The sequence below is a fragment of the Aedes albopictus genome, unplaced genomic scaffold (genome assembly GCF_035046485.1).
Source record: "Aedes albopictus strain Foshan unplaced genomic scaffold, AalbF5 HiC_scaffold_151, whole genome shotgun sequence".
Lineage (NCBI taxonomy): Eukaryota > Metazoa > Arthropoda > Insecta > Diptera > Culicidae > Aedes > Aedes albopictus.
Window position 1 is genome coordinate 20,109 of NW_026916927.1, and position 26,903 is coordinate 47,011.

A 26,903-nucleotide genomic window follows, 5' to 3' on the forward strand; every position below is an offset into this window, starting at 1 on the left:
TTAACGCTTAAGCCAGGGTGAAGAAATCGGCCCTTAGTGAATCGATTTAAATTTCTGTATGAGATTAGATACTGTGCGTACCAAACCATGTGCCAAAAATTAAGTTATTAGGTATGAAACTGGCTTAGTTATAGCGGCCCAAGTAACACCGAAAACATAATCCGAAATAGCAAAATATATACTTTGTCCTACAGCAGTTGTTATGAAGTTTCTCGAATCATATTATGTCATGGATATGTCGTTTTCATGATACCTAAAACTTATACACAGAGATCTTCTATTTAAATGTCTTATTGAAGAAAATATTTTGTTTTCTCAAACAAACATTACATGTTGTTTTCGATTGTGTTGGGTATGTTCTATTTGTACACACTATGGTTGTGTATGAATACCTATATAAAAAATGTCAGGAATATATGTTAGTACAAAATATAAGATTGTGTACATAAGTGTACAGGCCGCGTTTTCATTCGGTCGTCGTCGTCGTCGTCGTCTATTTGACTGCTCATCTTCGTACGGGGCGATTTAGTGAGTTTTTGGAGGCAAAGTGTACAGGCCGCGTTTTCATTCGGTCGTCGTCGTCTATTTGACTGCTCATCCTCGTACGGGGCGATTTAGTGAGTTTTTGGTGGCAAAGTGTACAGGCCGCGTTTTCATTCGGTCGTCGTCGTCGTCTATTTGACTGCTCATCTTCGTACGGGGCGATTTAGTGAGTTTTTGGTGGGAAAGTGTACAGGCCGCGTTTTCATTCGGTCGTCGTCGTCGTCTATTTGACTGCTCATCCTCGTACGGGGCGATTTAGTGAGTTTTTGGTGGCAAAGTGTACAGGCCGCGTTTTCATTCGGTCGTCGTCGTCGTCTATTTGACTGCTCATCTTCGTACGGGGCGATTTAGTGAGTTTTTGGTGGGAAAGTGTACAGGCCGCGTTTTCATTCGGTCGTCGTCGTCGTCTATTTGACTGCTCATCTTCGTACGGGGCGATTTAGTGAGTTTTTGGTGGGAAAGTGTACAGGCCGCGTTTTCATTCGGTCGTCGTCGTCGTCTATTTGACTGCTCATCCTCGTACGGGGCCGATTTAGTGAGTTTTTGGAGGCAAAGTGTACAGGCCGCGTTTTCATTCGGTCGTCGTCGTCGTCTATTTGACTGCTCATCCTCGTACGGGGCGATTTAGTGAGTTTTTGGTGGCAAAGTGTACAGGCCGCGTTTTCATTCGGTCGTCGTCGTCGTCTATTTGACTGCTCATCTTCGTACGGGGCGATTTAGTGAGTTTTTGGTGGGAAAGTGTACAGGCCGCGTTTTCATTCGGTCGTCGTCGTCGTCTATTTGACTGCTCATCCTCGTACGGGGCCGATTTAGTGAGTTTTTGGAGGCAAAGTGTACAGGCCGCGTTTTCATTCGGTCGTCGTCGTCGTCTATTTGACTGCTCATCTTCGTACGGGGCGATTTATGATACGATAAATGCAACAAACAACATTTTTTGCGATTTTAGTCAACAGACATTGAAATGTTCGTCACGTCAAGTGTCGGCCCAAGTTCCAAAGCCACGTTGGTTCAAATCACTTTATTTTCTCTTTCGTTAATTTTCGCACTTCGAAAACTATCTGAATGGTTCGTCATCTTCGATATCGGCATGTGTTTTGTTTTAGTCCAAATGAAAATAAGTGGTTTGATATTAATAGGGTTGCATGAATCACTCCACTTACCAAAGTGAACTCATATCATGCGCCCTTTCCCCTCCCCACTAACAAAAAGTCCTTCCCATGACAGACGTGGAGACGCAGAGGTGATCTCGGTCTTTAGTAAGCAACGCACGTCATAATAACATTCCTTTCCTTCCTCGATGACCGTAAGGACGTGGCCGGCGCCGTTATTGACCTAATAAAGTTTGGAATTCTCGAAGATGCACATTGAGGACGGTAAGCTACTCCCAAGCTCCGTCTGTTGGTTCCTTGTGCAACGTCGATTGTTCTGGTCAATCACGGAGTAGCAACTACGAATAGTACGGTCATCTATGCTCATCTATGCTCAATATAAGATTATCTATAAGGGCCGATTTTACCGAGCATAATGCTCTTTTAGCCGCTTCAATGTATAAACTGTGATAATTATTTGATACTTGATATTTGTTGTCTTTCCAAATCGTGACAGATATCAAACCGTTCAATTGCCAAATAAAACATAAGAACCAACAACAACCACAACAACATTATCCACAAAAACAATATCAAGCCAATTTTGAATTATATCTCAAAACATGTATCATGCCATGTCACAGAGTGCAATTTAACTTGAAAAATTCTTGAGAAAAATGAAGCATGTTTGAGTTTTTGTGTTAAAATTAGATGAATACTGTGGCACTCTGCTTACTCCGGTCTTCAGGATTCCCAGTGTCTTCCGGAAACCTCCGGTAGCCAACCTACGTCTCCGCACACACGTCTTACCACTCGCCTCTGTTCTCTCGACTCCCACTCTTCCGCTGTCAGACCAAAACACTCTAAAGTTCAAACTACCCATTCATAGACAATATCCACCCAATTGCCAAGGTATATAGATGTGTTATTTACAGGTCACCACATCTCCCTTTGTCTACGAAATTGTTTTATTTTTCATAATCAAAGCTCAAGATAAACGGCAGCGTTCGTTGAAAGGCAACACGTTAGTCTTATGCCAATTTGCAGAGCAAATCCGTTATGCTTTTCAGACCACAACATGCATTTACGTAACATACCATCACATGAAACTAATATTAAGACCAATAATAAAACACGTTATTTTCAGGAGTCCGCTAATCTTCATTTAGTCTTGACTTTGCTCTTTCTAAAATGCCGATCTTAACTTACAAATGCTCACAAACATCTTTACCAATCTCTGCCTCTAATTATAAGTATTTAAATATCCTTGATTCGCTTTCATCTTTTTTCTCACTTTAAAAACACTTGTAAGAGTTCAATCCATTCGAGATAGCCTCATCGTTTTACTGGTGCTGCCTTATTTTTTTCTTGTAGATAATATAGTATAATACCAGATATCTCCACCTGAGAAAATTGCAAAGACTTTCTCCTCTTCAACAAGGTCAAACTACAATCTCTAAAACAATGCAACTTCTAATAACGTCGCACCATACCGAATATCTTTCATTTCTGCCTCTTGAAACAGCTCTTCCAAACGGTTTACGATCAACCTCTGTCGCATCCTGGTACTCATATCCTTCCCGGACAATTCCATCTTGTTCAGCTTCTCAATGCTGCAACGGATAGCTACGTACATTTTCTTGGACCCAACATTATTTGACTACCTTAATAACACTCGACTCAGTGATATGCATCTGTCTCTATCATCCGTGTTTCGATAATTAGGATGAGCAACAGTCAAACTCAAGTCTCAATCTTAGTCTTTTAACAGTGGATCCTTTGAGTGGTCGACTATCGCCACCTCGTGCCCACTTGACTAAACCCATGTGTTCAACCATTTTTCTCTACAATTATTTCAATGCAGAGAATTCATAACATCGTCAAAAAAAACCTTAAGCTGTTTACTGTTTTGTTTTTCTTTTCTCTACTTGTGTGTAAATTTTCACAGTTTTAACTGGCCGTGTGTCGGTGGCACCAGTGCACATTATATCCCAATTTCATGATCAAACGGAATCGCCCAAGAAATTACATGTTCGTATCCTGGCATAAACTTTCTACAGCAATTCTGCAGTGACTGTCACTTGAACTGCCATTTCTTAACAGCTACGTATGGATATCGAAGATAAACGACTTTTTGAGCGAATTTCTCACGCATCAAGATCATTCCTTTTGATCTGCAAATTCCACATGTAGATGTGAAATATGTGCGCCGTTTGAATAAAGAGCGGACATTTGTTTTGCTTTACTTAAACGATTTCCGCATTCGTTTATTATGTTTTGCAAGACGTAACGTTCGGATCATTCTCGTTCGTCTCGTCTTCTTCCCACCTATACGAATTTTGACAGTTTCCGGTGGTTTGTTTTGATTCCCATTCATTTGCCGTTTTTTTTCTATCTCAGGGAGAAAATTTAGGTTAACTTTCTATGCAAAACTCTATAGCGCCTCTACTGGCACTGTCGCACACTAATCAGTTCGGGGATTTGAATACATTCAAATTACAGCTGCTTGCTTGCATTTTTTTTAAGTATATGTATGTATATCAACTGTCCTGTTTGCACTGCTCTTCAAGAGCTACGTGATACAATTACGTTTTGCACGATGTCGTCAGAAATGAACGTTCGGTTCATTTTCCTTCTTCCCATCCTTTTTCCTCCCACACGAATTTTGAGTTTCCGGTGGTTTGTTTTGATTCCCATTCGTTGCCGGTCTTTTCTCGCTCGGGGAGAAAAATGAGGTTAGTTTTCTATGTAAAACTCTATGCATCAGCCGATCAATTTGTTACGCTCTCCGAGAGCCGCGCTATGCCATGTATAGCCGCTTTTTTCTTAGGTTACGGTCTCCGGGACCACCTGTTTTCGCTCTCCGGGAGCTACGCTGTGCTTCGCACCAGCTGTCTCAATAATCTCGGCCTCCGAGGACATCAATTCGATTTCGCTCTCCGGGAGCTGTGCGGCGCTCTGTGCCAGCCGCTTCACGTAAATTTGCCATCGCTTGCATCGTGGAAAAAAATATCTGTTGCCGTACGTGTGAAAAAACAAGTTTTTCTCACCACCTCGTCCTCACCCAAAAATCCAGCAGTTTCGTTGTTTCGGCCATCGTTCACCCCTGTTCGGCGCACTGTGCAAACCGAGTACTTTGCTCTGCCGCCTCTCGCCCTGCATCCTCCATGCAACTTTGTTGCATTCCACTCATCTTCACTATCAAACAGGTTCTTCCCCCAGCCAACTCACAATCCCAACCTCTTCGCCACTGTGGCACTCTGCTTACTCCGGTCTTCAGGATTCCCAGTGTCTTCCGGAAACCTCCGGTAGCCAACCTACGTCTCCGCACACACGTCTTACCACTCGCCTCGTCCTCTCGACTCCCACTCTTCCGCTGTCAGACCAAAACACTCTAAAGTTCAAACTACCCATTCATAGACAATATCCACCCAATTGCCAAGGTATATAGATGTGTTATTTACAGGTCACCACAAATACTATTTATTTATTTTGATGCAAAATTCTTCAAAAGTACTGATTTATAAGGCGCATTAATTTTATCGGGGTACAATAGTCTATTTCACCGTAAAAAATGATTGGCATTAAAATTTATGATCACAGTATGGCAATTAGGCGTTAAAGTAGTTTGGTAGAATTATTTATACATGTCGATTTTCGCAGTTGTCGATTTTTATTACAGTAAGGACCCGATTTTGTCAACCCCATTTAGCGACGAACTTTTTGCTATCATTACCTTAGCGTCAAATTTTGGTCAATTCATTCACGATAATCATCAAACTGCTGCTGATAGGCAAATCATAGAGGGATTAAAAGTTCGAAAAACTGTTTAGATTTTTGAGGAGAGCAAAAAATGTGTTTCGGAAAGGGGCTGACAAAATCGGGTCACTTATGTATTGACATTTTGAAACTTAATTATTTAAGTAATAAATAAAATGTGTGGCTACAGATTACAAAATGAGTAAAAAAAAGATGTATTCGCCCATTCAAAGACATTCAGTGTTCGATAGAGCTGCGATATCTCACGGATGGTATCATCCAAAAACTTTAAAACCAGTAGAAATATGGCATCAGATGCAAGAAAGGAAAGAGATATGTATTAGATTCATCTCAAGGTTCAAGCTCTGGAAAGGTATAAGCTGGACGATTAATAGAAAATTCAGTGGTTAGATGTATTCAAGACAATCGGGTGCAGTGAAGTGGATAACACAGTTACTTACCTTTTATACAATTACTACTAGGACATGCAATAGTTGTACCTAGCACTTTCTAAACCGTATACCATAGGTACCAAAGTAGCCTAGTAGCAGAATTATAATTTTTATACAATTACCAGGTAGAATTTTCGAATCGTTGATAAAAGTACCTACCTTACTCTGAACGTATGCATATAGCTCTTGAACTACTTCGGTACCTAGAGCTGCGTAGCTACCTAATTTATGTTTATGTATAGAAAACCTACCCATAATTGAATAAAAAAAGGTAAGCAACACTAGTGCTGCGCTATTCATTTCACTGCACTCTAACCACTGAGTTTTCTATTGCAATTGAGTCTAAACTAACCATTTTTATATCCTTCAAATGAAGAATAATAAAGATGTTAACAAGTCCAAGTCTTACGTAGTCTCTGCCGTATGGTCTAATAATTATGTATTTTAGGTAGACCTTTGATCCTAGGATGAACTGGATTTGATACTTTGAGACGACTAGTGTTGTCCCCAATGGTTGCCTTACATTCCTTAACCGTTTTATCTACATGTCTCATCATTCCAGGGAGTGGATCGTCCCTTAACTGTCTATAGGGGATTGGCCCCTAATATACCACTTTTTCTTTAACCCTTATGTGGCCGGCAGGGTACCCAGCACCCATTTAAAAAGCACGGTGTAGAAAAAAGCAAAAAGTTTGCCGGACACTAACGGTTAAGCTCCCTCAAAATCTTAACCTCCTTGTTACTTCCTCCTTTTACTTGACCTTGATATACCTCTAGTAACTCGTCTGTAATACTTCTTGCCGTTTCTTGTACCTTGCAGATTTAAACAATAAACTTAGTTTCATACCTAGCTCCATTGAGCTGTATGATTCACCTCATAGGTGAATCTAAACTCCACAGCTTCAGCTTCTATTATCCATTGATCGGCACCTCGACCATCATGGTTCTCAACCCAGGACCTTTATGACCCTCATTCCTCAACGAATGTTGGTCTCCTCGCCGCCTCTTGGTATCTCAAAAACTGTTGAACCCACTCGCACCGCCTATTGGCACCTAATCGACTGCTATCGGCTCCACATCGTCTTTAGGAAATTCACCACATCTTGGTCTCTTCGTTTAAATATTGAACTGCACCTGTGTCTGTTTCATAACCTATTGAAACTAACGACTGCTACTATAACAAACCGGCACTAGCGCCGCCTAGCGAAAAACTTCTGAGTCCGTGATATGAACAACTTGGGTAAAGACTTCAACTTAATATTATTATTATTGAGTTTCTCATTAATGTTTAGACTAAGGACTGTATCGGAAATTAACTATAAACATTCAAAATGCTCTATCTCGACGCACGGTTGGTCTTTTCATTCCGGTTCTTCTATGAAATCTTCACAATATAGTTAAGTTTAGAACAGCTTGAAGAAATTTGGAAAATGTTTAGTATTATTGAAAATATAGGTCTATGAGTATACCACACAAAATAACAATCTGTACAAACAGTTTTTATTTCAATTTTTTCAATGTTTCAAACATTTGTAGCGAAAAAAATTTGTACGGGGAAAAATCTGGAAAATATTGTTTATTACTAGCAGTTATGTACACATAACATATCACTCAAAACCGACTTTTAAAATTCTTATTTTGGATAGAAAAACCTCCAACATTGAGAATATGGTCTATCCCAAAGGAACACCTACTTTTTGGTCGAACTTTGACGCTCTGTTTTAAATATCTTTAGAGGTTATAAAATTCCGTTCTCTGGTAAGACTACCTCTTCAATAGATTTAAATACATACCCAATCGAAAAAAATACAAATTTTCAATTTAATGTATTTTTTATTTGCGTAATCGTTCTTTGAAGACGCATAAAAAAGTGTTCCTCGAAAAATGGCCTTTTTTTCATTTTTAAGAATTGCCCTAAACTGCGGAGGGATTTTTTTTGATAAAAATAGTTTTCCTATATCATGAGCATTCTGGAAAAGAATATGTTTGCGCAAAAATAAGAGAAAAAAATGAATATTTTCCCACAATTTTCGCAATTTTTAATTTTTAGGAGGTGTCCAAAATTTTAAAAACATTTGCGCAATCTTTGAGATAAAAGTCCAAGTTAAATGATTATTTTTTGAAAATCAGAACTGCCATTCTTTATTTAAGGGATTTATATAGTATCTCCAAAAATAAAGTTATGTTTATTTCGAACAGATTATTTTTCAGGCAATTGTGAACGTTTATAGTTAATTTCCGATACAGTCCTTACTGTGATTTGTATTTTGTATTTGTTTATTGTAACATTCAACGGATCTTAGTGATCTAATTGAACAATATACTTAATTCTAAATATTTAAATCTGCAAACAGTCCTTTTGACAATTCAAACATTAAGTAACATTAATTTCAGAATAATACAAACATATCAAAAAAATGCGAAAAATAGATTATTACAATGAAACAAAACACTAACATTTTCAAGGTCGCCAAGTGAAACACTTCTCTCTAAATTCTCTGTAGTAAATACCGCTAGGCCACGTTGAGGGGAGCATAGCACGATCCCGAAATTTGACGTCTATCCCTACTTTAAACGAGATGTATGGAAGTTGAGCTAAGTCGATCCAATTAAAGACTAGCTTTTGAACAATAATCAAATCCGTAGTTCCAAGACACGCAGCGACCATAGCACGAATTTCATCCTCGGTTACGTCGTTCTTCACGCGTGAGAAAAACATCCAAAACTTTTCGTTGTTGCTCGGGTGATAACTTGCATTGCTCATTTGTCGTGGAATTGCTCCAGTACGGTTTCCAACACAGCATCCATGCGTAGAACTCTAGATTGAGTTTAAATAAGGGCGAAAGTAACATGAGAGAGTTCTCTTCATCGACTCTCTCTTCTGCAAATTAAAGTGACAAGATACAAGTAAGGTTGCACTTTTTGGTCATAAATCGCTAGATTGCGATACAATCTAGCGTCTAAGTGTAAATAAGTTCGATTGAATTTGCATCTTGTCACTTTAATTTGCAGAAGAGAGAGTCGAAAAAGAGAACTCTCTCATGTTACTTTCGCCCTTATTTAAACTCAATCTATAACTATATGACGTTGATGGTACTGGCGATGAATGCGCTAGCGGCTGTTCGTTGCAGGTAGTTGTTCCCAATACGCTCAAACGAAAAGCAGTAAGATCAGCCAGTGTGTTTTGAATTGAAGCAATTTCTGTTCGTATTTCGGATATGGCATCGGTTGGCTCGATAGAAGATACGTGTTTTGTGTTGCTGTCGTTTTCGATTGAACGGTGTATTACGGTTGAGGTTGACTTAAATTTAGCTTGCATGTTATCCGTATACCGAATTTCACGTAGCATTTCACTACATTTCATGCATATCCAGAACATATAAGGATTTTTTATGCAACTGATTTTTTCTTCGGTTGACAATCCTACACACTTTGAGTTAAACGACCCACGGCAGAAGCCTTCGCAGGCAATAACAGCTTCGCCAGATAGAATTTCCGTATTGCAACTGTTGCAAACCATATCGTTGTGTGCGTTTGTTGACAGTTGCCGCCAAACAGTTACTGAAGAACGATGAACTATAATCTTCACTAATTGAAATAGTAACGGTATACTAGCACGGAACTAGGCACGAAATAACAAAATCAAAACATCGATGCATAAAAATAGCGCAACAGGACGAATATATTGTTCGGATTACTGCATCAAATCGACGTTTTTGCACTGCGACTCAAGAAAACGCACTTATCTGAATAAGACACACACGCACATTTTAATTTTAGAATCCACTGAATCATCATTTCCCAGCGAAATTTCACACTAATCAAACTTATTTTGTTTACCTGTCGTGCATCCGACGCTCCTGTCATGAACTCAACTGAACTTGTGTATACCAGCCGCTGCGAAGTCGTGTGCGAAATTCGACTGTGATGATAATGAATTTCGGCCGAGTCTGAATGGGTGCAAATGTCGCAATATTATTATATATCACTCCATCTTCAGTTAAACTGATTTATTACCTAATATTAGATATTAGATTAGATTACCTTAATATTAGATTGATATCACGAGAATGAATCTTCGTCATGAAAAGCACTGCCCGTTCGATAGCTCAACACTAGCGAACCTGGTGGTGGAAGTCAAGCTTTAGCCTACAGCGAGCATACGGAGGCGGCGTAGCACGCTTTGATGATTTTTTTTTATTTGATATTTGTGTTGATATTGTTAATGAAAATAATAAAAATATCAAAAAGTAAATGAACAAATCTGTTTCTGCAAGAATGCAACAAAGTGCACGCCGTGTACAAGCTGGAATGTACACGCAATCGTGTACAGCATAGGTTTCGTAGCGCACAACAAAAGTAACAATAACAATTTTGTGACAATCCTGAAGTAAATACAAAGAAAGGATAATAAAACATGGTCATAAAGCTCTATGCTCAGGATCTATGGGAACGAAAGGCGAGCACGGGTCATCTGGAAGAAAGATCGATGAAAGTGTTGTAGACTTGGATGAGGCTCGGTGGTCGCACCTGGACGGGAAAGTTGACGAATGATCCGGAGGACAATACAAAGAAGGAGCTCAGAGTTGGAAGAGTCTGGTCGGAGCTCGGAATAATGGTTGTGCAAGCGTCGGAGTTAAGCCACTTGCCCAAGTCTCAGGATGAGCTTCGCAGGAGATGATTGTAGTATGAGGTTTGCGACGCTAAGAAGGAGTGTTGGAATACGCGTCGAATTCTCACTGGACGAATAATAGAAAATTCAGTGGTTTGATGTATTCAAGACAATCGAGTGCAGTGAAATGGATAGCGCAGTATTTCACATTTTAAACAATTACAGCTAGGACATATGAAATGTTGTACCTACCGCTTGCTAAACGTATACCTAAATTAGGTAGCTACTCAGCTCTAGGTATCAAAAGCAGGCTATATACATACGTTCAGAGCGGGGTAGATACTTCTATCAACGATTCGTATATTCTACCTGAAACTGTATAAAACGTTAGTGTTACTGTAGCGAGCTATCCAATTCATTGCACTCGATTGTCTTGCATACGTCTTACCACTGAATTTTCTATTAACCGTCTCTTCTATCATTGTCATACCTAGACCTCTACTGAGCTGTGTGATGCACCTCAAGGATGTACCTACACTCCAACAGCTTCTAACGCAGATATTGGCCTCTCATCGGAAAATTTCCGCATCTTGGTCTCCTTGTTTCTTGAACTCCACCAGGGAGTCTTGGAATTATTTAGCTTTTCTCGGAAACGACAAATAACACAGGGTTGGTTTTTGTTTCCAATCCACAGGCACTGACTGATATTGCTCCCAGCTCAGTACCTCTTCTTTATTCTATCAAACATTTTTACAATTTATTCTCATATTCATTTAACTTCCAAAAATTTTATACGCTTTTTCGCCAAGTAAAGCACCCCATTAAACCCTACCCAATTTCCAACTCCAGATATCTATGAAGTGGGCCAAGTTCTTGGACATATTCTGAGTAGATATCTAATCAACATTTCCCTCCCATCCCCGCTGATCGTAAGGACCTGGCCAGGTGTCGAGAGTTCGTTAAATGAAAGGTTTGTCAAGTCCCAGGCAACTTTTCTGGCGCATTAAACGGCTCAATCGACAGCCACCCCAGGATGTGTACGGTCGGCTATGCTATGCTATGCTATATTCATTTAACTTCCAAAAATTTCATACCTAGCTCCAATGAGCTGTGTGATGCACCCCAAGGATTTATCTACACTTCAACAGCTTCTACCATCCGCTGATCAGCTGGTTTAGGCTCGATCATCTGGATCTCAGCTTCATGAATATCTTTCCTCAACGAATGTTGGTCCCCTTACTGTCCTTGGGTGGGGTGCCCTAATTTCGTGCGCGCCCAAACTTCGTTAACTTCTGACATCTGAGAGCATTATTACCTAATTAACAGCGGAATCATCAAAAGTTTTCTATAATCTAAAAACTACATTTGATCTCAATACAATTCACAAAAAAAGAAATGAAAAATTTGATTTATGTCAAAGATTGAAAAATAAATTGCAAATGAATGCAAACAGCAGATGCCATATTCAGAGATACAAGAAAATCAACACTCATGGAAGTGAACAAGTATTTCGATCTCTAGAAAAAGTAAATATTCCAATTTATGTTTGATTATTTCAATTCAATATGTTTTATTATAATACGCAATAAAAATATTCTTAAAAATGCTGTTTTCTTATTTTGTTTCAACATTTATGTTGTTGGCGAAATTAGGAATCCATAATTTGTATGGGTCCCTAATTTCGTGCACTTTTTTTATAACTTTGTTTTACAGGTTCATGTGTACTTGTAGCCATCGCATGATTCGGTTATTAATAATAGTTCTAATAACTATTTTAATTGGTTTAAAATTAGCTAGGGACTGCTCATAAACTACGTAGAAAGTGAGAAAAAATAAACAAATTTATAAATTTGGGAATACTAATTAAGCTCAGGATGATTTAATTTATCCAAACATTGGAAGAAGTAGCTTACAGCCGCTAGTTTCATTCATGATAATTATTGCCGTAAGCTTTATTGCCAGAACACAAATTTGGAAGACGACATTTTATTAGAACTAACCTCCCGAAGAATGTGACTATTGATGGCACATAATAGAAAGGTAAACAGCTACAATCACGAAAATGAATTGATTCACATTACTGATCATCAGTAAAGTTAGTGAACATTTGATTCAAATAGCAAATAATATATTGTTTAATTAAGATGTCAATTAAAGAGCAAAACAATCGTCAAAAATAATAATCACTAAAACTACAGAAGGAATTTTGGAAATCTTAATGTAAACATCCGGGACGAACATGGGAAACAGTAAATATTCACTCATATTACGTCACAGACATCGATATTATCTCCACGTTATGGTTTCATTGGCATTGTTAGAGTATGCTACCTTTTGTAAATTAACACATTTAGGCGAATTCTACGTCTTCTAGAGTGAGCGAAATTTGGACCCATTTTGAACGAAATTTGGAACCCATGCACGAAATTTGGTACTTTCAAACAAATCAAAACTAATACTGTAACTATCTCGTATAATGTGAAGTTGCCTAATTTATATTTTTCTTGGCAGCTACAGTACCAGCACTAAATATTATTGAAAAAATTAATCTGATATACTTTATGGTAAAATTTCAGACATTTATCAAACTTTGAGAATTCTTAAATGCACGAAATATGGGCACCTCACGGTAACTCAATGACTATTGACACCTTCATGGGATATCTGCCTCCTCATCGTCTGTTGGAAATTCACTACTTCTAGGTTTTCTTGTTTCTCGAACTCAACCAGGGCTTCCTGGCTCCATAACCTGTTGCCACTACGACTTCTACGATAACAAACAGCGGAACAAAATTTAGAAAAATGAATTTGTATGAATGGACGAACACTGGAGAAGTGGCGAAGACAAGTGTTTTTAAGGTAAAGTGGACAACCTGCTCCATGGTAATGGATTGCCAAGACGGAAGGCATTAAGAAAACTCAAAAAACTGTCTGTGGAGAACACGAACAGATCACACGCGCTTAAAGATTTTCAACTGGCAAGAGCGTTTGCAAGAAAAACTTTTTGTGATGCTAAGACAGACTCGTGGAAAAAGTTTTGTGAAAGTTTTACACCAAACACAAGCTCAAAAGAAATGTGGGAAAACTATGGAAGATTGTGCGGGAAAACTAAGAAAACTGACGTTACTTTGGTTAGTGATGGAGAGCAAATATCGGATCCAGTCGCTGTCGCCGATATTCTCGCTGACAAGTTTGAAGATAGTAGTACTGATCAGTTTGAAACTGAGTTAACTTCAAGTGACGATGATTTTGAAGAAACCCATTCTACTCAGGTGAGTGACTCGGATTCTCCACTGAACGAAGCTTTTTCGATGTCAGAGCTTATGGAAGCCATAAAAACGGCTAAGGGACAATCTGTTGGGAATGATTTGATTGGTTATCCCATGATCCAGAACCTTTCGATGAATGGTAAGTTGGAACTTCTTGATGCTTATAACAAGATCTGGGCAGAAGGGCGATTTCCTGAAGACTGGAAAAAGGCAATTGTTGTTCCTATTCCGAAAACAGAAACTGTTTATCGTGCAGCTGAAGGTTTTCGTCCAATATCATTACTCAGTTGCGTCGGCAAAGTTTATGAACGGATGGTTAATAGAAGACTAGTAAATTTTCTTGAAAGCGAAGGTTTTTTCCACCCAAATCAGCATGCGTTTCGTTCTGGTAAAGGCACTGGAACCTACTTTGTTCAACTTTGAGAAATTATTGAGAATGCTTTACTAAATGACCAACATTGTGAAGTTGCCTTTTTAGACATAAAAAAGGCATATGATCAGGCATGGCGGCCACACATAATGAAAAACATCAAACGTTTAAATGTCGGAAGCAATATGCAAGCCTGCATAGAGAATTTCCTTCGTGATCGTCATTTCCAGGTGACAGTTGGCAACCAAAAAAGTTCTACTCGAACGCAATTGAATGGGGTCCCACAGGGATCCGTGTTATCCGTAACCCTATTTTTAATTGCTATAAATGTTGTTCTCAAAGAGATACCAAAAAAAGTATTTTGTTTTATTTATGCCGACGATATTATATTAATCTCTGTTGGTAAATCGTATCGATGGGCAAGGCGCCGTATAGCTGGCGCCATTGAAAAAGTAAGTCGATGGCTTCATGAAGTACATTTTTCTGTGTCAGCTGAAGAATCTAAAATTATTCATATCTGTAATCGACGCCATCGATGGAAAGGTCAGAGAAAACCAGTTAAAATTGATGGAACAGAAATCCCGGATGATAAAACTGCGAAAATTCTTGGAGTATTTGCCAGTAAATGGAAATTTCAAAAACACTTCCGCGAAACTATCCGCAGTATGAAAACACGTATAAATCTCCTTAAAGCAATCTGCTACAGAGCAAATCGAATATCACTTGAACGAATCTTCGAAACAGTGTGTGTATCGAAACTTTTATATGGAGTGGAATAATTTGGAACTAAATTCATTAAACCGGATACTAAAGTGTATAACAAAGCTCTTAGGATTGTTACGGCTGCCTCCTGGATTTACCACCGTGATAGAAGCAGGAATTTACCATTCGATAGTAGAGTATTTGAAACAATGATTCGGAGATATTGCAAATATGCTGAAAATCCTAATGTTACAACTGCAATCATGGAATCTGAGGTGAAACAAATGTACACTGGAATAACTAGCTCGATCTTGCCAGACATCGGAAAACTGCTTTGGGTTGGCCGTCGTCCGTTGAACAAACCAGCCCTTACTGTAGACTGGTCTGTACGAGAGATGACTAAAAAGTCCGAAACACCAGCATCAAATCGCTTGAAAGCTCCTAAATGTATTCTATTTTTATTGTATGTACTATATCGAACTGGTTGTTCTGCGCTGCTCTCACGTTCTACCCTATCATGGTAGAATGATGATCACGAGGAGGTTGATGTGTGGCTGTTGTTCCTGTTTCCAGTCCGATTGGGGGTCCATTATGGTTTGCCGTTCACCGATGTCCAAGTCCGCGTGTTCATTTGAGCCATAGGCTCAGAAGAGAGTCAGTGTCAGCTGCTCTCAGGGGGAAAGAGCAACTGACGGAAGTGCCGGGACTGGGATCGAACCCATGACCATCTGCTTATGAAGCAAACGTACAGCCACTACGCCACAGGCCCCGGCAATTAAACACTATGATGTCTGTCTGGTAAGTGTTGCTTGACAGCTGTTGATAAGATCTATCAACATTTATTTCGAATAACTGCCAAATATCACAGGCCAGACTTCAAATCATTAATAAATCGTTCACAATTCTGGTGGCCATTGGTGTAAATGCTGGAAAAAACGTTAAAGAGAAATATTAATTCTATGGTTTTTTAAAGTCGAAAACTGCTTACATATAACAACAGATATTATTATATCTGCATTTCCACTTTTCAATTGACCCCATCAAATTAACTGTATTTGTATCATTATAAATGACAGTTTACTCTTTATAAGATTTTTAGAAATATTTTTAGAAAAATCATCATTTATCTTATTTTTATTTTTCGTGGCGTAACGTCCTCACTCATCCTGCTTCTCAGCTATAGCTATAGGGCAATTTTCCAATTGTTCTCTCTCTCTCTCTTCTTGGCGTAACGTCCTCATTGGGACAAAGCCTGCTTCTCAGCTTAGTGTTCTATGAGCACTTCCACAGTTATTAACTGAGAGCTTCCTCTGCCAATGACCATTTTGCATGCGTATATCGTGTGGCAGGCACGAAGATACTCTATGCCCAAGGAAGTCAAGGAAATTTCCTTTACGAAAAGATTCTGGACCGACCGGGAATCGAACCCGTCACCCTCAGCATGGTCATGCTGAATACCCGTGCGTTTACCGTCTCGGCTATATGGGCCCTCCAATTGTTGCACGGATTAAAACTCACCTATTGTTGCACACTCCCTGTTATTCTTATGAGGTGTGCAACAATTGGCGAATTTTTTACCGTGCAACAATTGGTTAGTGGTTTTTAAGCTCTTCCACAGTTGTTAACTGAAAGCTTCCTGATCATTTTACATCGGTATATCGTAAAATCATTAAATGATTCAACTATAATAGTTATTTATGTAACGAGTTGCAAAAAGTTGATTTTTTCAGCACGAGTCGTACATTTATCCAACGAGGCTTGCCGATTTCAAATAAGTTGCATTATGAACATTATACAACTATTTTTCGTTATGCATTTCATTTCAGTTGCATAATGAGCCAGTTCGGAGAATTTGGCCATTATGATATCAAAATGAATTATATAAAATGTAAATTATGATAATGAATTGCATAAAGAGTATTGACGGTTTCCCCCCATAAATCACTCCCCACATAAATCACACATAAAGTGCATGGCAACATAGTGAAATTATTTAATTAGCTAGACACCACACTATGACTCAAACTTGAAACGAAAACTAAAAAATGCGATATGAATTGTATTTGATTATACATAATAGAATAACATTAAATTGTATTTGATTATTTCATTGTTACAAATTGTGAGTGACGTTTCACCAAATCTTAATGAAGCAAACCTTTGATTGTGGGTGTAGCTTTAAGCTAAAATGAGAATATATTTTAATAAATTCATTGCCGTCATGTCATATGTTTCTTACATTTTTGGTGAGATCTAGGACCGCTTTTATGGATCGTGTCACAAAGAACGCTGTAGCAAGCAAGAACCTAAATGGTGCAAATTCATCTTTAACTTATAATAACTGTTATCATGATGTACTTAGTGGGAAATTACCTCAGAGCTTTCCTGATTAATTCTATTGGAAAGGTGTTTAGGTTCGGTTTCACTGATAGTTTAGGGTCTAACTGCAACTACAAATTGTAATCGATCAATATTAGGAGTTCAAGCGTTAAATAAACAATTCAGTATAGGACACATACATATTTCTTAGTGCGAATTCTGATTCTGCAAATGCACTGAATTTTGCTTATTGTTAGAACAAATTAGGATAAAGTTTAGATTATTTACGATCGAATAGCTAGAAAATATTTTCACCGGGTGGCTTAAACGATTTCGCTCTCTCTGCTACAATTTGTTCAAGTCATCCTCCTGTCGCTCCGTGGCAGTCACCATGACAGTGACAACCGATGTTGACAGATCAATTGTTGGAGCGATGCGTATTTTTTGAGGCGTCGACGCGACGAGGGGCTTCTCCGTTACATCCCCCTTCCCGTAAATCCTGCTGATGATTCCCCAGGTCTTTGCGTTCATCGCTGGGTTTACCACTGCATTCAATATCGAGAATAGCTAGACGCACTGCTGGCCTTCGTAATACACCAGAGGACGTGCGTACCAGTGCTTGACGCACTCTCCCATCACGTCCATAAAACACCTTTTCCACTCGTCCGCGAGTCCATTGATGTCTTGAAGAACCTCCTACAATCAGTACTAAGTCCCCTTCCACCAACTCTTTTACTTCCTCGAACCACTTACACCTTCTGGTTATGACGGGGAGATACTCCTTGATCCACCTAGTCCATAGCTGATTCGTAATGTGTTGTGCCAACTTCCAACTACTCCGGAGTATTGAAGGCTTGCTAAGGTGTTCCATTGGTGCCAGCTTTACACCTGTTGAATTGCCCAGAAGGAAATGATTTGGAGTTATCGCTTCGTTATCTGCGGATTCCAGTGGCACGTATGTGAGAGGCCTTGCGTTGATCATGGCCTCGGCATCAAGGATGATTGTTTCGAGTGTTTCGTCATCAGGTTTCCGGCATGTCTCGTTTATCGACGCAATCGCGACTTTAACCGAACGCACCAGGCGTTCCCAAACGCCACCCATGTGGGGCGCTGCTGGCGGTATGAATTTCCAAGCGGTGTTTGTGCTGGTGAAGGTCAACGCTAGCGTATCATTTATTTCCTTCTGCAACTCATTACTTGCTCCCTGAAAGCATGTAGCATTATCGGAGTATATTTCCACAGGTGGCCCACGTCGTGCTATAAAACGTCGAACTGCCATAATGCACGATTCGGTTGAAACGCTATGTACAACTTCTAAATGTATGGCACGAATGGATAAGCATGTAAAAAGTGCTATCCAGCGCTTCGCAACACTTCTGCCAACGCGAACTAGGATTGGCCCAAAGTAATCAAGCCCTACAAATGTGAACGGCCGTACAAACGTCGACAACCGAGCCTCTGGGAGAGATGCCATAGGAGGATAGTTCGGCATGGCCTTCGCTACGCGACATTTAGCACAATTTCTAACAACCTTACCAACAAGCGCACGAAGTTTAGGAATTTCAAATCGTTGGCGAATTTCATTCACTACTGTTTCCCGATTGGCGTGTTGGTAATGGCCGTGGTACCAATCAATGATTAATGTAGTGATGTGATGCTGTCTTGGGAGAATTGTGGGATATCGGGCTTCAGCGGGAGCATAGAAGGCAGATCCCGACCTACCACGCATACGAAGTACACCATCCTCGTCAATGAAAGGCCAATTTTTATAGATGGAGCTTGTTTTCGCCACAGTTGGGTGACGCGCTTCTGGAGGTCCACGAGCCTTGGAGAGAACTTCAACTTCTTTCGGGAAAGCTTCTACTTGTGCCATTTTCCATAATTGTTGCTCCGATCTTTTCAACTCTTCTTGTTGCAGCACGCCTGCAATAGATGGATGGCGATTCCTCCTGTGACGTAGGTTATCTATGAAGCGGAGAACGTAGGCCATAGTTCGGTGCAGTCTAGTCCAGCTACTGAATCTACTCGTTTCTATCAGCGGAGTAGGAGTCCAATGAGTGTGGCAACGTTTCATCTCTTCTTGTGTTGTGGAAGGCGGAAGTTGTTGTGGCCACGTTATTTCAGGCTCGTACAGGAAGTTTGGCCCTCGGAACCATTCGCTATCAGGTTGGAAACTGAGACCTTTGTTCCACTTCGTTGCAAGGTCCGCTACGTTGGTTTTAGATGGTATCCATTTCCACTCCGATGGATCGCTCAGTGTCAGGATCTCTCCAATTCGCAGCTCCACAAACTTGTTGTACCGTCTGTGGTCCGATCTGATCCACGCTAGTACAGTGCTAGAATCACTCCAATAAAATTTCTGCGCTATAGGAAACGAGTGGTTTGTCTGCACTGATTCCATGTACCGAGCGCCAAGAATAGCCGCTTTGAGTTCAAGCCGGGGGATTGATAAGGTTTTTAAGGGGGCTACCTTTGTTTTGGCCCCGATCAAAGCGACTTGCACACTTGCTTCGGCCACCAAACGGAAATACCCGACACATGAGTAAGCCGCTTCGCTAGCATCAACAAATATATGAATTTGTAAGCTATTCAAATCATTTGGAATTGGCGAAGTAAAATAGCTCCGGGGAATCTGCAACTGTTTTAGCTGGCTGAACATTGCAATCCATCTATGCCAACGTTCACTAAGCTCATTGTTTATAGGTTGATCCCATTCAGACCCGGACGCCCAAATTTCTTGAATTAACACCTTTCCGTGCACCAAAAAGAATGAAATGAAGCCTAACGGATCGAACAGGCTCATAACAACTTTTAGTGCCTCCCGCTTCGTGGGAACATGATCCGGGCGGAGGATTTCCTGCAGATCTTTACGTGGCGTAAACGAGTAGACAAATACATCATCGCGAGGCATCCACTGCATCCCAAGCACCGACTCAATCAGATCTCCTCTTTCCAGTAGCAACTCTTTGCATTCGTCGTCCGAAAGCTCTCCTATTCCTCGCAGAACGGCTACTTCGTTGCACTTGAACTTTCTCAGCTGAAAACCACCTTTCGAGTGAATATGTTTCACCTCATTCACTACTCGGATCGCTTCCTCCACCGTGGCAAAACTGTCAAGGTAGTCGTCCACGTAATGGTTTTCCTGGACGGCTGCCGCTGCACGTGGGTAGTCGTTAACAAATTCAGAAGCGTTAAGATTCTTAACGTACTGAGCAGATGCAGGGGAAGACATCGAGCCAAACGTTAAGACGTCCATAACATAAACTTGTGGTTCCTTTTCCGGATCTTCGCGCCACAGGAAACGTTGTGCTTGCTGATCAGATTCAATGACGGCGAGCTGATGAAACATCTCCCGTATGTCTCCGCTTACGGCCACGGGGTACTGGCGAAAGCGGGAGAGCACCATCGGTAGTGGTGTCAACAGATCCGGGCCTTTGAGCAATTTAGAATTCAGTGAGATGCCGTTGGTTTTAGCTGCAGCATCCCAGATGAGCCTGACCTTCTCTGGTTTCTTTGGGTTTGTGACAATTCCCAATGGGAGATACCTTGCCCGTAACGTGGGTAGATTACCTTATAATGGTGCGTTACGGCGTAAGATCTACCATAACCATAACCATAACCAATTTTGATTTCGTAATTTTCCAGCTTGATTTAAATGCAAGAAAATTATAAGATCAAAGTTTGGTTTACTTTTCTGTGTATTGTTTTATTTTTGTATTTTGTTTTTTCACTACTAATATACAATTTTTTCGTGTTATTTGCTTGATTTTAACTTCAACTTTAATAAAATAACGATTTGTTTCAGCGCTGTTCAGGTAAATAAAGTTGTAATTGTAATGTAAGTCAATTAACATTCTATGTATCATAATCATAATATTTATTGTTTCAGGTAAAATCAGGTAATTGGTCAACTATATAATTAAATATATTTAAGTTACATGATACTTGGGATATTGGGAGGGGTAGCCTAAGGAAGCTAAATGAACTGGTTTCTGGACAAATGTTCGTGGGGTGGCCAGACTTTGTCACGAGATAACAACCATCGTGTTGTCTTCCGAAGGTCTCCAGTAAATTTAGCTTACCCTGCTACAACAAACCATCAGGTAGATCATTCCCTTCCGGTATGACTCTGCAGCCATAGGTAATCCTTGCGCTGATGGTGGGTACACAATCATCATCATCATCATCATCATTCCCAATGGGAGATACCAGACGCGTGATTGATCCGAGAATTGCATTTCGTGATGTGTAGCCCTGTGTGCGTAACCTTTCGCTTCGTACTCGTAGATCAGTTCATTCACACGTTTCTTCAGTTCTGGCTGTTTCAGAAGTTTGTGTTCCAGTGATTGTAGACGACGTAGGGCAGTCGAAAAGCTATTTGGAAAGTTCGGACTATCGGTGTTCCAAAGTAATCCAGTTTCGAAACCACGTAGTGTCCTCCTTGTTGTTTCCTTCAATATGCGCATCGCTCTTTTGTTCTCCTCTGATTCTGGTTTTTCGCCTGCTGCTGTTACGCCTGTTCCATCTAGGGCAAAATAATCACGTAGTTGCTCGTTCAGCTGGCGATCCGAGTCAGATGTGGCACTTATATGGAAATTGATAACAGATTGCCCTCCTGGGAATCCCGAAGTACATCCATAAACGCCCCATCCTAATCGACATTTTGCAGCAATCGGTTGTCCCGCCGAACCTTCACGAATAGCTAGTGGTACACTAAGCCGCAGGTTTTCTAAACCAATTAGAAGTTTGGGTTGCACCAGCTCTTGATCTTCTATAGGTAATCCACGTAGATGAGGAAATTGCTGCGCGAGCTCTCGAAACTTTAACGTTTGAGTGGGCAATACCAAACCGTCGACGGTATGAACATTGATCAGTCGATGATAATTGGAACTACCCTTTCCAGCTACTTCCAGTTGAACCTTCTGTGATTCGTTTTCTTCTCGGGTAATGTTGCCGGTCCACCGAAGAGTTAGTGCCTCCGTGGGACCAACAGCTTGTAGTTGTTCAGCGACCGATTTTTCCAAAAGAGTCAATGAGGAACCCTCATCAATCAAAGCGAATACCGTCTCTGACTGACCATCGAATTTCAGAACGACGGGGATGATTCGAAATATCGGGAACTGTTTTTCCTTCCAATCCAAGTGTCTCGAGGATACATTAACCGAATGAGTTGCAGCTGGATTAGATGGATGAAGCAGTGTATGATGCTTTAGACGGCATCCTTGATGACCACACCCTTGCCAGGATTTACATGGCCAGTTCCCATGGGCGTTCAGACAAGTTCTGCAGATGCCGTTTTGCTGCACGAATTTCCATCGTTCATCCATATTGAACGATTTGAATTGAGGACACTCGTACAACCGATGACCCTCATGTTCACACAATGCGCATGGTTTGCTCGTTTTTCGGTGATCTCGGCTCCAGCGTTCCGGGGTATGCTGCACTGCAGTGTGAGCTTGCACCATTCCCCAATCTTTCGACTTGACTTTCTCGTTTCTAAAAGGTTTTCCTTGCACCGGTAGATCGTATGTCACTTCACTAGCAGCCGTGACTAGGCGAGACATGAATTCGCCGAAGGTTCGCAGGGTGACATTCGTATGTTGGCCTTTATGGACTGCCCAATCTAGTCTCAGAGGGCCAGGTAGTTTTTCGACCAACTCTTGCATGAGTGTCGGGTTGGCAAGGTGGTTCTCTTGGTGAGCGGCGGTGAGGTGGTCAACTAAGTTTTGTACTGCCAGGCCAAACTCCATGATCGTCTCCAGTCTGTCTTGTCGCGGCGCGGGAACTCGATGTACTTTTTCTATTAAGGAGCGAACCAACAATTCAGGCCTACCGTACAGGGTCCTTAGTGTGCTTATGACGTGAGGAACACTCGATGGCAGTAGTAGACGGCTCCGAACGGATTCCAGGGCATGTCCCTTAAGGCACCTTTGGAGTCGGATCAAGTTTTCCGCGTCCGAATATCCGCACGCCTCGGTTGACTGCTCGAAGCAGCTTATGAATATGGGCCAATCTTCCGCGTTTCCACTAAAAGTGGGCAATTCTTTGCCTATGACTTGTCGAGCAGCAAAGTGATTCGCTCCCAGCACTGTCGGAATTGAACTTCTAGGCATGTAGTCGGCTAATGGTTCATTTTGAGCACGAGTGGGTATCGCTGATCTCTCCTGGTGCACTGATACTTGGGTTTGAAAATTCGACCTACTAGGTTGCATCCCCACCGAAGGCGACGGCAGCGGCGGCAGTGCTCCATCGTTTCTCTCTGATTGAATCATTGGGTCATTCCGCTCCGGTCGATCTGTAAAGGGATCGACTGCACCAGCATCACACTCGTTGTCAACGACCGCACGCTGTTCTGCTAACCAGTCTGATACTTTTCCGCGCGAGTCCACAATTGATCCGTGCCGGCTGCTTGCTTCTGCCATCTGACGAAGAAGTTCATGCTTTTTGTCTAGCGACTGCTGCCTGATGAGCTGCTGCTTAGCTTGAAAGGCCTTCTCTTCCTGAAGCTGACGTTCTCGTAACAGTCTTTCTTCTTCGGATAGTCGTCGTTTTTCTTCCAATTGACGGCGGTCTTCTTCCATTTGCTTGAACCTGATCGCTTCCTGTTCCTTCAGCGCTTGTTCTTCTAGCAGTTGCCGCTCTTCTACCATCTTCATTTGGGCGGCCAACAGAGCTTCTCGAGCACTAGAAGTCATGCTCGGTACGGACGTATTTTGGGATTTCCTCGTCCGCTTGGATGATTTCGTCGATTTGTTGTCAGCACCGGGTGGTTTGAGCTGTTGCATACCACTTGCAACTCCTTCCAATGCTTCACAAACGTTGCAAATGTACTTGCGATCTTTAATAGACTCGTCAACTCCAGCACAGCCGAAGTGGGTCCATTCGTGGCATTGATCGCACGCCACCATATGGGCTTCCGCTGAATCTCGCCGGTTGCATTTTTTGCAATGATGTTCTCCGACAGTTTTACTGTGACGTCCAGCTTCCATGGCACCACGTACAAAAATCTTAAAGAAATTTGTGAGTGACGTTTCACCAAATCTTAATGAAGCAAACCTTTGATTGTGGGTGTAGCTTTAAGCTAAAATGAGAATATATTTTAATAAATTCATTGCCGTCATGTCATATGTTTCTTACATTTTTGGTGAGATCTAGGACCGCTTTTATGGATCGTGTCACAAAGAACGCTGTAGCAAGCAAGAACCTAAATGGTGCAAATTCATCTTTAACTTATAATAACTGTTATCATGATGTACTTAGTGGGAAATTACCTCAGAGCTTTCCTGATTAATTCTATTGGAAAGGTGTTTAGGTTCGGTTTCACTGATAGTTTAGGGTCTAACTGCAACTACAAATTGTAATCGATCAATATTAGGAGTTCAAGCGTTAAATAAACAATTCAGTATAGGACACATACATATTTCTTAGTGCGAATTCTGATTCTGCAAATGCACTGAATTTTGCTTATTGTTAGAACAAATTAGGATAAAGTTTAGATTATTTACGATCGAATAGCTAGAAAATATTTTCACCGGGTGGCTTAAACGATTTCGCTCTCTCTGCTACAATTTGTTCAAGTCATCCTCCTGTCGCTCCGTGGCAGTCACCATGACAGTGACAACCGATGTTGACAGATCAATTGTTGGAGCGATGCGTATTTTTTGAGGCGTCGACGCGACGAGGGGCTTCTCCGTTACATCAATTGTAAAGTGTAATTGAGAAATAAACATCTTTTAATAAATTGAAAGTCAATTAAAACTTTACTTTACAGGCACTTTTCCGACTGTACAAAAATAACTTAACATGATTTTTACTCATAGTAACTATAAATTATTAAATAACTATTGAAAAGCAATGGAATCAATAAGCCAATTAATGACCCGGCAACTTAGTTGTCATAAGGTTCAATTCTAATCTCATCGATCTATATCATCTTCCCCTAAACCGCAAATATAACCATCTCTGTTGTACATATGTACGAAGAGCGAAAGCGATTTGTTTATTGTTTTAAACTGTTTGCCTATCGTACAGGCAACGCTTCCTCAACCACTTGTAGAGGAAGAACAATGCTAACTGGAAGGCGATCAAACGCGTCGTTCCGTGCGTCGTTCGCATTCTATTTGATACGACGGGTAACTACGTAGAGGTAGATGCTCGAAAACGACTCACTTGAAGAGCAAATTTTCGGTAATACCAATCCGTGTGGTCAAATTATGAAATTCAAATAACTCAACGTATATATGTACAGATGGGTAAATTATTGGTTAAATTGGGAAAAAATCCACAGCTCAGGTGAGATTTGAACTCACGACCCTTATTCGCTAGACAAGTGCTTAATTGGCTCGGTAGCTTAGTTGGTAAAGCACTTGTCTAGCGAATAAGGGTCGTGAGTTCAAATCTCACCTGAGCTGTGGATTTTTTCCCAATTTAACCAATAATTTACCCATCTGTACATATCCAGCTTTTTACGCTTGAGGAGGGGTGATTCTTTTTTGACGGATCTTGCCGACAGCCCATGCAGCAACACAGTAGTCGAAAAATTCAGTTCATTGCTCCCGAACTGTCAAAAATTTTCACCATGAACTTTTTCGGCTAGTAAGTAAATAACATTTGTCATGATTCAAAATTTGAATATTTCTTTTTAGAGCTGCTATCGTTGCCCTCCATTTTCAACTGTAGTATCAAGCCTATGGTAGAACCCAGGAACACGCCAGCTCATTCCTAAGGATTCCCAGGCCAGTAATTCATTTATGGTGTCAGTATGGGACCCTAATGATGCTGCCTGGTGCCGTACTGTCGCCCGATCGTGCTAACCTTCGTTTGGCCTTCGCGGAGTGCCTTCATTTTCCTTTCTGAAACCTGGACTTACCTTCAGGTTGTGGATCGTGTATATGTCCTTATAGAATTGCTTCAGGAATTTCCACCAGAGATTTCATCAGGTATTCCCACCAGACCTCCAGAGATTCCTTTTGGAATTCTCACCAAGGATTCGTCCCGAAATTCCCCCCTAAGATTGCTCCAAGAAGTGCAACTGTGGAATTCTTGAAGAATTCCACGGTTAGACTTTCTGGAGCTGTCTTCAGTGGAAATTCCGAAACGACTCCTCGGTGAGAATTCCAAATTACCTGATGAACTCTCCGGTGGGAATTCCTAGGAAATCCCCGGTGGCAATTCCTGGAAGAGTTTCCGGAGGAAATTACTGGAGGAATCTTCAGTGACAATTCTTAGGTCTCCGGAAAAAATACTTGATGAGTCCCCGATTAAAAAATCCTGGAGGAATCTTCAAGAGCAACTCCTGAAGGAATTTAAAATTCTCACTGAACAAGTTCACCGTTTCCTTCATAGAAACTACAAGCAGTTTCCCTCGGGTACTTCTAAAGCAGACCCTTCCGAGAATCATCTGGCAATTTTTCCCACTACCCGTTAAGCCAGAAATCCTGCAACATTTCAGCACCTGAAGGAAGCCAAGTAACTCCTAGAGATTCCGAAGATATTTCCATGAGGAGAAGTTAAAACCTTAAAACCTCCTGCAGTTTTTTTTTTTTGGGTCTTATCCACCACTAGATCCACCACTTCCATCCGAGAATTTTACTGGGAATTTTCCCATCAAATCCCTTCCGGGAATCTTTAAGCAATTCCTTCAATCCTGTGCTGTTACCATTCTTCACGAACACTGCATTGTATTTGTTGTGCTAGTAACGATGGTGACATCAGGTGAAAATTTTTGACAAATCTGGAGCAGTGAACTGAAATTTTCGGCAACTGTGATGCTGCATGGGCTGTCGGCAA

General features: G+C 40.9%; 1 protein-coding gene across 1 annotated transcript; it reads right to left on the reverse strand.

Annotated features, from left to right (window-relative positions):
• Positions 1 to 17,249: 17,249 nt before the first annotated feature.
• LOC134284460 (uncharacterized) lies at positions 17,250 to 24,428 on the reverse strand. Its single transcript, XM_062843314.1, has 2 exons — positions 21,324 to 24,428; positions 17,250 to 20,659 (listed from the first exon to the last, which is right to left on the reverse strand). The coding sequence occupies exons 1-2, from the start codon at positions 24,101 to 24,103 to the stop codon at positions 17,533 to 17,535; spliced, it is 5,907 nt and encodes a 1,968-aa protein (XP_062699298.1). The 5' UTR covers positions 24,104 to 24,428; the 3' UTR covers positions 17,250 to 17,532.
• Positions 24,429 to 26,903: the final 2,475 nt, after the last annotated feature.

Excerpts from the sequence above, each read along its gene's own strand:
- LOC134284460 (XM_062843314.1), bottom strand. The coding sequence starts at position 24,103 with ATGGAAGCTGGACGTCACAGTAAAACTGTCGGAGAACATCATTGCAAA. Across the intron at positions 20,660-21,323 it reads TCGGATCAATCACGCGTCTG|GTATCTCCCATTGGGAATTG; the intron begins GTATCTCCCATT and ends GTTACGGGCAAG.